Source organism: Caloenas nicobarica, chromosome 7 (genome assembly GCF_036013445.1).
Source record: "Caloenas nicobarica isolate bCalNic1 chromosome 7, bCalNic1.hap1, whole genome shotgun sequence".
Classification (NCBI taxonomy): Eukaryota; Metazoa; Chordata; class Aves; order Columbiformes; family Columbidae; genus Caloenas; species Caloenas nicobarica.
In genome coordinates, this window is record NC_088251.1 from 36,834,923 (window position 1) to 36,848,387 (window position 13,465).

At 46.6% G+C, this 13,465-nt stretch overlaps 1 protein-coding gene across 1 annotated transcript in view; it reads right to left on the minus strand.

Moving 5' to 3' along the window:
* Positions 1-10,057, minus strand: part of PTEN (phosphatase and tensin homolog) — a 46,264-nt gene extending 36,207 nt beyond the window's left edge. The window contains exon 1 of the mRNA XM_065639137.1: positions 9,893-10,057. Coding sequence (XP_065495209.1) covers positions 9,893-9,971 — 79 coding nt within the window. The 5' untranslated portion in view covers positions 9,972-10,057. The remainder of the gene's footprint in view (positions 1-9,892) is intronic.
* Positions 10,058-13,465: the final 3,408 nt, after the last annotated feature.

Genomic DNA, 13,465 nt, shown 5'->3' on the forward strand with positions numbered 1-13,465 from the left:
TGTTAGCGTGCTGACCTCAAGCCCTTTAACGCCAGCTTAAACGAGTCCACAGAGCAACAGTAAGAAGAAAAAAAAAAAAGAACCACCATTCTTGCTGTTCAACAGCTTGACACCCCGAAGCTACAAGGGGAGTGTTACGAGAAGTGTCCACACTCCATCCTCAAACAGATTTAAGAGCCCTGACAAATGGCCAAGCTTTTATTAGTGCCACTTTCTTGACAGCACCCCTACAAAAAAAAAAAAAAAAAAAAAAAAAAAAAGGAAAATATACCCAGCCAAATCTAGAAAAGTTTCTTAGCATATATACTTTTTAGCCTGTACACATGCATACCTTTTTTTTTAATAGGTGGCATTTCCATCAGCCAGTATGAAACGCAAAAATAAGTTTACTGTTTTTCTATGAGTCTGGATCATCAGGAAGTATAGAGGAAATGAACAGGAAGAAAGTTCTTCGGAGCAAAGGAGGATTCCTTGTAGCCAGCCAGCTGCACTTGCCAACTCTACCATCTGTGCCTTAAAGAACAAGAAAAGATACCAACTCAGATGTGGTTGAGAGAAGCATTTCATGATTTAGAAGAAACGCATTTAACTCCTTAATGTTCAATATTTCAACCAGAATTCTTTTTTTCTTCTTTTTTTTAATCTTTCAGCTTGTAATTTAAATGCAGCAACCTAGTCAAGGAACAACAAAACCGTAGCTCTTCCGTATCTGGGAGGCAAACCTGTCCAGATGAGGTCACGGGGCTGACAACAGGTCTGGAGAACCCCTCAAAATTCCCACAGCACAAAGAAGGAAATCAGGAAGATGCTGGAAGATGATACTGCCAGGTTGTCTTGAGAACCAGCTACATCCTCAACCCACCTCCACCCCATAGTGGGGCTTTTGTACCTGCCGACTATATTGCATTTGGGAAGTATTCCCAGAGCAAGACTCTTCATCTGCGAGGTATATGAAACATGTCCTGGAGCTCTCAGTCATATGGAGGCTTTGCTGAACAGCTAATAGTGTCAAGAAGAGTGGAAAAATAACCTACATAATAAGTGAGCACCATTTCTTTTGCAAAACATGAGTATCGACCTCATAAACCTCACAGTATAAACATTAAAAATGGTAACAGAAGCATGAAAGGTGATGTCTACTCTACAGAAGAACTTGTTCTGACAAAGACTGAGGAAAAGATGCCTTAAACTTCCATTTCAACATGGTTTGGAATCACAAATGAAGATAGGAAAGCATGCAGATAGGAAAGGAAACACGAGCTTGCTGTGAAGAGCTGCAAATCCCTCTAAAATATTAACAGCTGATGATATTACAGAACACAAAATAACCACCATTCTCATTAAGAAAAAGCTGAGAGCAAACAGCAGCATTAAAAAAGAAAGATGAAACAGCACACTATATTATCCATATCAAATTTGATATGAAGAATTCTTCAACTGAGGAATCACATATTGGGCTCAAAGTCCTTACTGAACTTCCAAGTCTGCGTCTACAGCACTGAACAAAACCGTACGATCTCAACATATTTCTAGAGGTGAAAACAAGCAGAGGTCCCGTTAGGAAGGTTTTTTGTTTCCGTCTGTGCTTTGGAAGAAACCACATCCCATCCCATCATACCCACCCCGCATCCCAACTACCTGCAGCAACGCGTCTGCGAGCAGAACTTCTCAGAAGGAGGCAACGTAGACGAGACGCTTGACCATCACACCTCAGTTTGAGATTCCCAACGTGAAAAATTTACCTATTTTAACCAACGAAGGAAACTGAACAGGAACTTTTTCAAGGCAGGATGCGGGACCTCCCTGGTACGTGTTCTCAGCACGCTACCACACTTCGCAGGATCTCCTTTAAAGAAGTACCGATGTGTACTTAAGCATATCCTAACCTCAAACACCCACAGAAAAAGACAAGAATTTTATTCAGTAAAAAGAAGCCAGCACAGAGAGTCACTACTTTGATATTTACTGACAGGAAGTGAAAAATGGCTCAGTCTCAACTTTTTTTGCAAGTCTGAAAGGACATCCAAAACTTTCAGAGACAAGGGAATTGAAAATAGCTATCGGGCTGGAGGACAAATATGTCACACTGAAAAGCTTTATGAAATGTAAGCCAAAAAACCTAGGATTTGTATGAATTTAGCAAACCTCAATTCGGGAGTATGGGGATGGTGATCCAGGAGAAAATAAAGGCGAGCAGCAAAACAAGACATAAGGCCATCCTAATAAACCATTTCTCAACCAGAAAGCCCCAAGTAGATAATATTAGTTTCATTCTAATAAGATTTAGTGTTTTCCTCCTCTCTATGTTAGCACAAAAAAAGGACATTACTTCTCTAACTCACCCACACAAGAAATTAAAGACCAGAAAATACACAACTACTTTAATTCCAACCTGATATATACCCAGGCAACACAATGAATTAAGCAGAGGCCTCTAAGAAAATTAATCATACAATTAAAAGCTATTATACCACAGCTCCACAAAGGCAGAATTAAGTTTATAAAGACATTTCTTAAGCACTTCACTATAAAAAAAACTGGATATGAAGCAGTTTTTATGCACTGCTGCACGTTGGGGCTGTGAAGCTGGGACTTCATCTTTAAAGGGAACAATGCCAGCTTTTGCAATAGTCATCATCCCAAACACAGAGCAGTTGAGTTTAATTTTTTTAGCTGCACAGTCAATTACCATTTGAATCACAGAGCCCACTACGTTAGCTACATTGCCTAAAAATCGTTATTAAGAAAACTTAGATTTATGCAGCATAATACAGGGCCTAATCGCACGATTATTTACTTCCATCCTGCAACACTTCTTTTTTCGGGGCCTCATAGGCGAGACGGTAAACGAGGCAGATGACTGTAGGAGCAAAGAAGATGCTAGCTTGAATTAGAAACGGGAACAAGGCTTTGTTTGTATCTGAAATATCAATCTGGGACTTAGATACATTCAAAAACTAACAGCAATCTCTGACCCCGAAATAGAGTCAACCACCCACAAAGCATTCGTTTTTCAGAAAAGATCCCGCTCTGTGGGGCCACTTATGAATGTTCCCATATCATAAAATAAATTCCCTTCTTGCGGTCCGGAAATCACCATCCCAGTAACTCACATGAATGCACAAATGTGTCCAACTTTGATTCCCAAAACCTTCACAGGAGTGGCACATCACAGGAGCCCACAACTACCCTGATATTAACATTTAAGATGAGGCATCAGGCATATCCAGCAATCACTACTCGCAACTCCAGGCTACATCCCATTCACCTCTCTGAAAAAGTCACGCAATAACTAACCTTCAATACCCACCCTACATTAAGCAGAGTAAATGAACAGAAACCATGCGTAGCTCCAAATTCCAGATTACTCGCCGGATGCTCAAGCTAGAAAGGAGATGGGCTTTAAAAGGGAGCTCACTATGACTAATGACAGCGACTTTGGTCTGTAATGTAATTAAGGGATTTGACAGCTCAACTGCCTATCCCCTCCCTTTTCTTCCAGTTTGTTCTAACACAACTATTGTCCCTTAAATCATCACACAAGAGCCATTTTCTTGTTTAAACGTGTTGTAAGGGAAGACTCCAGGCTAAGGTACCAGGGGTGTAATTTGTCAGATTATGGAGTATTAATGTGGCAACAAAACTAATCCATTAAAAATATCATTTCCTTTAAGAAACTATTCAGAGATTCACAACTGGCAAAAGCAACTCAGTAGACAGAAACTTTATACATAAAATTTCAACTTCATAGTTACTGCATTCTGAAGTTTAGTTTTGGCACGGCTTTACTTTTTTTGCACGGGGTTTTTAACATAATGTGTTAATGAAACATGTTCTTGCAGTCATATTATTATTGAACAAATTATATCAAATGCTTCCTCAACAAAAAAAGATCACAGAATCATAGAATAGTTTGGGTTGGAAGGGACTTTCAAGGGTCACCTAGTCCAACCTCCCCTGCAATGCACAGGGATTTAGGTGTCCAAATCATCCTACAAGGAAGAAAATGGAATATACAGTCACTTCTGTTCTGGAAGAAAATTAGAAAACTCTCTACGCCTCTACAGAGTGTTTTAACACGTCATTTAGCAAATACCAGCCTTCTCTACAGCAGTCACTGTACTTCAAAACCTTTTGGGAATAAAAAAAGGCCTTAAATGAGATGTATTAAGTGTAGCACTGGATAGCACAGGAAAAACATATTTTTGTCCCAAAGAAATCCACTGATCGCCAGCCTAACAGCCAGCAAGAGCCAACTAATCTTTCCGCCTGTATTATACCACGGCAATAGTAGCCATTTCAAGTGTTGCATACGCCCCGTGCTCAAAGCTATATCTCTTCCCTAAATATGCCGTGACCGTCTCATGAAGTCAGTGGAAGTCACATGTAATTATCTTGAGGACAGAAAGGCCTTTCTGACTGTCTCCAGTTCCTAGAAAGATGCACTTTGAAAATTCCCCAGCCTTCTTCAAGACTCAAGTTGGACCCAGTGTGGACGCACGTCCAACCAATTACACCGAGAGCTAAACCGAGAGCTTAAGGGGTGGGATTTTCAGAAGTCCTCAGCGCTGACCTAACTGTCCTCACCAAAGTCACTGACCAGCCTCAAAGATAATTTCTCAAGGGTCTCAAGTGCCAACACCTCATCAGTCTTAATATATGAGATAATGACGATGAACTTGGATTTTTCCTTAAGAAAAAGAGAGTTTAAAACGAGTATCAGTCCTAGTAAAGCTTGCACTTTATTCAGCATTTTCTTAAGGTTTGACAGCAAAGCTTTGGATGTTCTGAAAATTACACACACTTAACTAAGCTTACAAACAAATTTCAGCAAAGACTAGTTTCAGTTGTGTTTTTTTCTAAAAGGTCACAGTTTAAGAAGATTTTATAAGGTGTTCCCATTAGCTGTATTCATCAGTTTACAGCTTTTGCCCATGTAAAAGTGCGCACAAGCAGTTATTTTTTAACTTCATGTTTAGCTTGTGCAAACAGTCTCCAGCAACGCTGCACATTGATTAAAAATTTCTGATGATGCAAGATCGAGCAGGTTCATTAGGAAGCCTGCGCTACATTTAAGGAAGCGCAAAGAGACGAGCTGTAATTTGTCAAACGTCTGTAAGTCCATTTTTGAGCAGCTGCAGTGGATAAAGCAGGGCAGAAAGGGCTGGGGTTACTCTGGATGGACGCAGCGAGGGTTGCACAACAGAGCGCTTGCTCGGACAGCATAAGTTTTGTGCGTAGGCTTCAACCATCAAACAATGCTATCCACAAATATGCACGTCCTATGGCAATGTGTCAAAGGGGTTTGGTTTTTTTTAGGTTGTGAGGAAAAGTGATCCAGCACGTCTCTAACCCCAGAAGAGAAAATGCATGAACACACTTGCATCCATCGCCACCTTGCTTCTCCATCTGGACTACTCAAAAATTTTCATCCTCGATAAGTGCAGAAAGACTTAATTTTCTCAAGATCAAATGCATCCTACAGCAAGCAGGGAACTGAATCAAACTCTGAGAATTGCCCGGCCTGTACCATTTTGCTGCTGTCAATTGAAACACTTATTTGATGAATTCACAGCAAAACCGGCACTAACCTCCTCATCCAAAACCCAAGACCATCCCAGGCTCCAGGAGCAAAACGAGTCTGTCAGGCTCTTACCACTGCTAACTAACATCGTTTACTCCAGAACAAAGAAATACTTTTCCACCAATAAAATGTGTTGCCAGTTCATTTCTTCTAAACCCTTACTGCACTTGTGCACAAGAAAAACTTGTCACAAAACATCTAAGAAACTTCAATTTTAAAATGAAACCAAATATTTCAAACGAATGGCATTTCTAACTCGGGCTCTATTTTTAAATGCAGTACGAACCTCATGCCACTAATGCATTTTTTTTCCTGGAAGCTGAGCCATTTTGAGTGAAGTCACATAATTTAAAATTTCATTAAAAATGCGAAGAGCTTTAGGACTGCAAATAACATAAAGTGGTATGATACTCTAAGAAGCTTCCACTTGCAATTTTAACCTTCTATGCTAAAAACTACACGCAAGGCTTGTAAACAAACTGCACCCAGCATCTAATCTTTACTGAATATTGCTGCAGTTTATACGACTATGTAGGTCACGAGCTACAGATGCTTCAGTTAGGCATCAGGGTAGGCATGCTCTGCCCTATGCTCAGCCTAAATGGCCATTTTCATGCATAACAGAAGGCCTGGAAATCTGAGACAAAGCTTAACCAAAGCTATAACGGGCACGAGAAGCAGTTACATGAATTTTCCCCCTTTAGTCTCAAATAGTTAAGCCACTTGCTAAACTCCGTTATGCACGAGCCTCTCAAGACACAAGCAATCAATGCAACGTGCAAGAAGTTGCCTCTTCACTGTCCTCTGCTGTAAAATGGTCAGCAACCAAGCTGCATAATTTCAGAAATATCAAAGATTATACTGCCTCGGAAAATGTAACGGTCATTGCATCATAAAGAAACGCAGCCATCTTAGAAGAAAGCCATTAATCCAAACTTTCCATCTCTTTTGCATCCAGTATTACAGAAATGAAATAGAAACTCAAAGAAATCAGGAATAAATACACCATCTGAAAGTATTAAAAAGCTGATTTAAGTTCCCCACCTTTAAAACCCCTTCTGCTTCTAATTGCAAAATATTTTTTTCCAAGAGGTGTATAAAAAGATTGTTCAGAGAGAAAAGAACATTTGATTAGATGAAAAGTAACGTCAGTATGTTTTTTAAAGACACTTCTTTCCTAACTAGCACACGGGACTATTTTCACATTGTGTATCTAAAGCTACTGGTTTTGAGAAGTCACTGCTTCCCTTTCCTAAAATCCTACAATATCCACACAGGAAGAATTCTTAACCAACTGGTCAGGAACCCAGAGTCCCAAGCCTGATGTGCTGTACCACACATATTAATAACATATATTACTATAATAATATATAATAATAATAATAATAAATCCGCACCAGCTTTAACAGGATTCAATACAGCAGTCCTCAAAGGGGACTTTGGCACTCCCGCTCCAACCCAGCCTGCCTTTTGGCACTCAGGTATTCCCTGCCACACCTTGGGAGAATCAGCTGTGACCGAAACGTACAGACCGCAAGTCTTTGTCCCCCTGAGACACGAACTCTCTCTCAAAAATGGGTAGAAGACAAGACAGATGACCGAATATAGGCTGGAGATCAGGCACCGCACCTGGATTCACTGTAGATTCACTTTATTTATTCTCCACCTCCCAGAGCTCAGGTCGTCATCACCAGCGACTGAGTATTTTGGAGCCACCACCACTGAACTACTTGTACAGAAATACTTCCTGCAGGAGGAATTCACACCTCTGGCTCCCACATCCCAGCTAAATGCCCTAATCACTGGGCTATCCAACTCCTGTCAACCTTTCTTTACTAGCTTGACAGAAGCAGCTACCCTGAAATAACCAGTAATCTCTAACAGAGGACACGGGGTGCACAGGGAAGCAAAGCTAACCAACAGCAGGAATGCAGATGGTTGCTTGTTTCAGTCTCAACATTTTAAGCTTCAGCACACGACGAGAACTACCTTTGAGAACTTAAACCCCGGCTCTCCTACCATGCCCCATGTGCCTTCCCGAACAGCGTGCTTAGGTTTCAAATTTTCTCTTTCTTCATCTGACATGGTGTGGTTGGAGAGCTAACTCCCAGTTTGGCCCTCCATCTATGTAACAAATATATAGGTTATCTTCCAGCCACCAGGTACGACAAGCAACAATCCCATCAAAGCCCCGCAAAAAGAACATCTCCAAGAAGCCTGCACAAAGTGATAAAACATTAAACTTTTGCTTCTGTAGCAATGTCAGCCTTCAAGCAAAGCCATTATACTGTACAGGCAGCAGTCTTCATTCCTTAATTATCTGTTCAAAATGTGCAGCTACAAAAAACAAAAAAACCTGGGAGTACAAGCTTCTTAAGCTTCTTCCAAAGATACTTTTGCAATCATGAAAAACCCACCTTTTCAATAAATGCCGTTAACTTCATTACAAAATTGCAGCTAGCCACTCCTTTTAAAAAATTAGCCTAAGCCCAGTGATCAGTGGCCTACTTTTAATGCAAAATGCTAAGAATAAAATTAGCAAGACAAAAAAAGTAAAAAATAAGCAATAAATTCCATTTGACATACCATTAGCAACCTTAAGCGAGAAATCCAAATTCAACAGTGACCAATTTTCTTGCTGGGAGCAGATGACTAGTTAAAAAGATCTGTTTGAGTCAGAAAATCTCTCCCTACCAATGGCACATCTGGGCAAAGATCCCTGAAACGTCAGACTCTTCAACTTCCAAAACCTCATCATTTTGCCACCATTTAACTCTTTTTGTAACCCTGAAGTTCCTGGCACTCAGAGAATCAAAAATTTTAACTCCAGCTTCTGTTGGCAGGTCAGCATTAAGTGCTGCACTGGCCTAAGTCAGTGTTACAGCTGCCCTAGTCGCAGGTCAACGAAACAACCAAGTGCAAACAACTAAGAACACAAGCCTAATATTATATTTTATCAGTACCACAAATAGAATGCAGGAATTACATACCAGAGCCACTGCTTTTTAACTAAAAGCTCAGCAGCCACTTGCTGAAGTCAAGAACCTTTCGGGCTGCTTTAAAGCCACCAAAGTTTTAGGCCAAGGCTTAATGCAACAGCACGAGCTCTGCACTAGTTACAGATGTTACCGGGTTTGATCCTGGATTTATCTGTAACATTTGCTATGCCAGGAGCGTGATTGCTCCAAGGAACAATAAATTTCACCCTGACCCTGCTGCAGAACAGAAAGCACTCTCTACAGGGATAAGTCAAGCTCTGAATACTACTGTCAATACTCATTTTTCCTAGGACAGTTCTGATTTTTAAGCAAACTTCTTGCTCCAAAACCTCTCAAACCTAACGATTTTTCTCCACCACAGAGAGGACCATACCCATGGGACAGCCACTACATACCATTAACTCTGCAAGGGATTCGAAGCCAAACATCTGCCCGCTGCCACTACAGCACATCTGTCTGAAAGGCAACCAAAACTATACACTAGCGATGCTTTTCTACCGTTGTAACTGCACACTAATTACACACTCCAGAATTGCACTCCTCACAATCCTCCTCAACAACACCTAACATGCTCTCATTTGTAACACATCCTCGTGTTTACTGTATCTGAGATAATGTCAAAGCATGGTTCACACACTGTGCTAGGAAAAAGAGTTGTTTTTTTTTTTAATTTGGTAGAAGCGATTGTCACTTCTTGCCATCGAGAACCTTGCTGCATTGTACTGCAACTGAGCACAGGCTCTGCTTTGCTGAATGGATGGAAATCAGGGCAGAGGACACGGGCTTCGCCTCTCCTGCCGCGCAGACTAAAGCAATAGGCCTGCCACGATTATATTTGCAATTCAAGCCGAGTTACTAAATCAAAAATTTTTAAAAAAATTAAAAAAATACAAAGTGCTCTGGACGTGAGTCACGGCAGGACAGGCATATTTGCTATGAGCTGAAAAATCAATACAAGCAGAGATAAGTGGCAGACCCGCGGTGCTCCGGAGCAAGCAGGGGCTCCCAGGCCGGGGAGGCGGGGGGAGCAGCTCCACGACACGGGGGTGGCAGCAGGCGGGCCACGGAGCGCCAACGTTAATCCTTGGCCATCACGGAGCTCCCGTTAATCCGCCCCGGCTGCCGGGCCCCGGCTCGGCGGCCGCCCGGACAAAAGGAGGCCGAGGCGGCGGGGGAGGGCGCGGCGGCCCGGGCGAGCCCCGGCGGGCTCCCGGCGGAGCGGCGGCGTTAGGTAACCGCCGCGCAGGTCTGATGCAATCGCTGTACGTGCAGCGCCCGGTGCCGGGCCCCGTCCCCGCCGGGAGGATACAGGTCAGGTCCAGGTCGAAGCCATCCTCCTGGTATCGCCTTTTGTTCCTGCTGACGATCTCTTTGATGATGGCGGTCATGTCTGGCAGCCGGGGGCCGCTCCGGGACAGCGCGCTGGGGGCGGGCGGCGGGGCGCGGGGCCGGGAGGCGGCGGCGGGCCAGCGGCCACCGGGCGGCCCCGGGAGCGGGGCCTGCAGCGCCGGCGGCTCAGCCCCGGGCGGGCCCGCCTCCCCCCGCGGCGGCGGCGGCTCCCGGCGGCGGCGGCTGCCCCCTCCTCCTCCTCCTCCTGCCGCCGCTGCGCCGAGCGGGGCGGGAGCAGCGGCGGCGGCGGCCGAGCAGGGAGGGTCCGGAGCCGGGCCGAGTCCCTGAGGGTGCCGCCGCCGCCGCCGTCTTTGAGGCGAGCGAGGCGGAGGCGGAGAGAGCAGCTCTCCGGCGCTCCGGGCCCCAGCAATGGTGACAGCGGCGCGGGGCGCCCCCCCGGCCCGGCCCCGCTCCGCCCCGCTCCGCTCCCCGCCCGGGGCGGCGGCGGTAGCGGCGGCGGGCCCGGAGCCGCGCGGTGGGGCCGCGCCGCCGGGCGGGCGCTCCGCGGCGGGGTGGCGGCGGCGGCAGCGGCGGCGGCAGCGGCGGCGGCTCCTCAGGGCGTGCGGGCCGGCGGCGCGGCCTGGCTCATCACCCCCGGCCTGCTCCGCGCCCAGCAGCGCCGCGCCAGCGCTAGGCTCCCATCATGGCTGCAGCTTCCGAGAGGGGACGCAGCGCCGCCCCGCCCCCTCCGCCACCTCCGCCGCCTAGACAAAGTAGTCCCCCACGAACCGGCGGGTCGCGTCGCCGCCCCGCCCCGCCGCCTCCCTCGCTCCAACCCGTCGCCCCGCCCGCCCCTCGCCGCGCCGCACCCGACCCAACCCAACCCCCGTCCCGCGGCGGGGAAGGAGGCGGCGGGCGGAGGGATACGGGAGGCACGGTGTGAGAGAGAGAGCGAGTGAGCGAGAGAGAGAGACGCCGCCGCGCCGAGCGGCGGTGCTGCGGCGGGTCACGTGGGCGGCCCGCTGCGCTCGCGGCGGCCCCTCCCCCGCGGGCGGAAGTGGCCGGGCCGGGCCCCACCCCCCGCCGCCAGCGGGCCCGGCCCTGAGGGGAGCGGGAGCGGGAGCCGCGCCGGCTCCGGCCCCTGGCGCTCCCGCGGCCCGCGAGAGGCCGGGGCTCGGCCCGCAGCGCGGGGCGGGGCGGCCCCGAGCCCCGTGGGGAGGCGGGCAGGGGGTCACCCCATCGGCGGGGCTGTCGCCAATCCCCCCTCCCCGCCGCCGGGCTGGGTTTCCAGTGGAGCCGAGCGGCCCGGGCCGGCTGGGAGCCGCTGCCCGCCCTCCCGCCGCCGTCCGTGAGCACCTACCGCCCCCTGCAGCCGCCGGGCCCGGGGCAGCGAGCGGGGGGCGGGCAGCTGCTGCCCCGGGGCCGCCGGCACCGAGCAGGGGAGGGAGGTGCGGACACGAACGCCTCCTGGATACATTGAACTTTCCACTTTTACTCGGCCTGACTGTAGATAAAGGTACCACCAAACAATCGTTGAGGCTTAAAGAACGTTTTTAAAATAAGTACCAAGGCCTCGTATTTGTTCTGAAACTGTTTCATTTTTAGGGAATACTGTTTAGTTTAATCGTCTTGGTTTTTTTAATATATATATATATTTTTTGTGTGCCGCCCTGGGTCACACTGTGCTGTTTGCGTGGGGCTTTCTGTCCCACTCCTTCCCCCATGGATCACAGTTATCCTGACAGGGAAAAGCGCGGTCTCTAAATATCTCTAAATCTCCTTCTTGAAAACCTCACACTCTGTGCAGAAAACTCTTAAGTCTTTGGGAATTGCCGCTGCTAGCGATTTGCAGGGAAATGACGGGTCAGGCAGCCTGTCACGGCCTGAGCTGCTGGATGTGAACGCTGGCTGCAGTCTCAGTTATTAGTTTCAGAGTTTGATAGGGCATGTTTTGGGGTTTTTAGTGTGTGATTATTTTTTTTTTTTCCTTTTGTGTGCAGACAGGTAGAGTGTTAGCCTACTGAGGTAATACAAAGCAAAATTTTAAAGCAGCTTGGAATGTATGACTTCTGTAAAGCATCGTGAATGGAATCTGCCGGAAATCAGCATCTGCCCATTCTGCTAAGGGATCAGGAGAGAGCTGGCTAGGTCATACATTTGAAGAAACAGGGATACTAGACCAATAAATTCATAAATTTGCCTTCCTCAAAAACACTGTCTTCATTCTCTTGTTGGACAGTGAGTAATGTGAGGATATCCCATGGAGGTCAAAGATAACATACCTTCGGAGGGATCAAGAAGGCAGTAATTTGTTTTATAAAGGGGTGATGGACATTTCCAAAAAGCCGGAAGGAACAGAAACGAAAGGAAAATGAAACCACTTCCTATACGACTAGAAAATAGACACCATGGAAATGACCAGCCTGATGGGAAAAGGAGAACTCACGCAGCCCTTTTTCCTTCTCTCCGTGAAAAACTGCTGATGTCAACCAGGCAGGTATCTCCCTAAAGAACGGACCTGGGTTTAATTCATACGTCCACCTCAAATGTTTCGGAGGCTGGTAGGGAAAGACACTTTGCCAAAGAGACTTAGCCAGAGCTGCCAGACCCCAGCGAAGACAGCTCTCACAGGAATGCGAGTGGGAAATCTCTCCGTGGTTTCCTCAGTAATTGCATTACCCAGGGAATGGCCAGCAAATACATTTGAGCAGGACAACTTAGAGAAAAATAGGGCTTGCATATTGGCTGGATGCTATGGGGAAGTGGTTAATAAGCAAGTCTGGCAAGTAGGAAAAACTGGATAAAACGTAGTACTCCGTGTGTCTGAGAAGATTTATTAAATACCAATTTTTGCATACATAAATTAGGCAATAGTTTCCAAAACTTTTCCTCTCTGAGGAACAGCAAAAAGGAATTCAAAATTGCAAGATAAATTCAGTGTCTTGTTCCGTCTTCAAACAGCTTTTCAGAGGGTTGCTGAAGCCCGGCTGCGGACGGCTGGAGCAGGAGGCAAGGGAGGGTGAAATGCTACATTTTGCCTTTAAGGGTTCAAAATAAACTGGAACATACGGTGGAGGGATTTCCTGGGTTGCTGCACCCTCCAGCCTTTGCAAATGTTATATTGTATAATTCTTTTCATCAATGTCTCAAGTTCCCTCTTAAGATCTTTTGCCACCATTATTCCCACCGGGAAGCTGTTGCCAGAACCTTCTTCTGATTTTCGTGCTAAATATATTTGCGACTGGTTTCTAGGCATTTATTCTTGGGCCAGCATCGGCCTTAAATGGCTCCTGCTCCACAACATTTACCCTTTTTACCCTTTCTTACTGGCAGAAATGTCCCTCTTGGCCACCATCTGACTGTGCTGAGCTAGCCGAGCTCCCCAAACTTTCCACTCTCCCTCATCTCAGCAACATATTTCTCCACCAGTCGTGTTATTATTTATTTCTCTTCGATACAGATGACCAGAATGGTATGTGGCGTTCCTGAGGGTATCTTGCCAGCGCCAAGGACAATGGCATCAATCCCTTCCGAATTCTGCTAGGAACGTTGC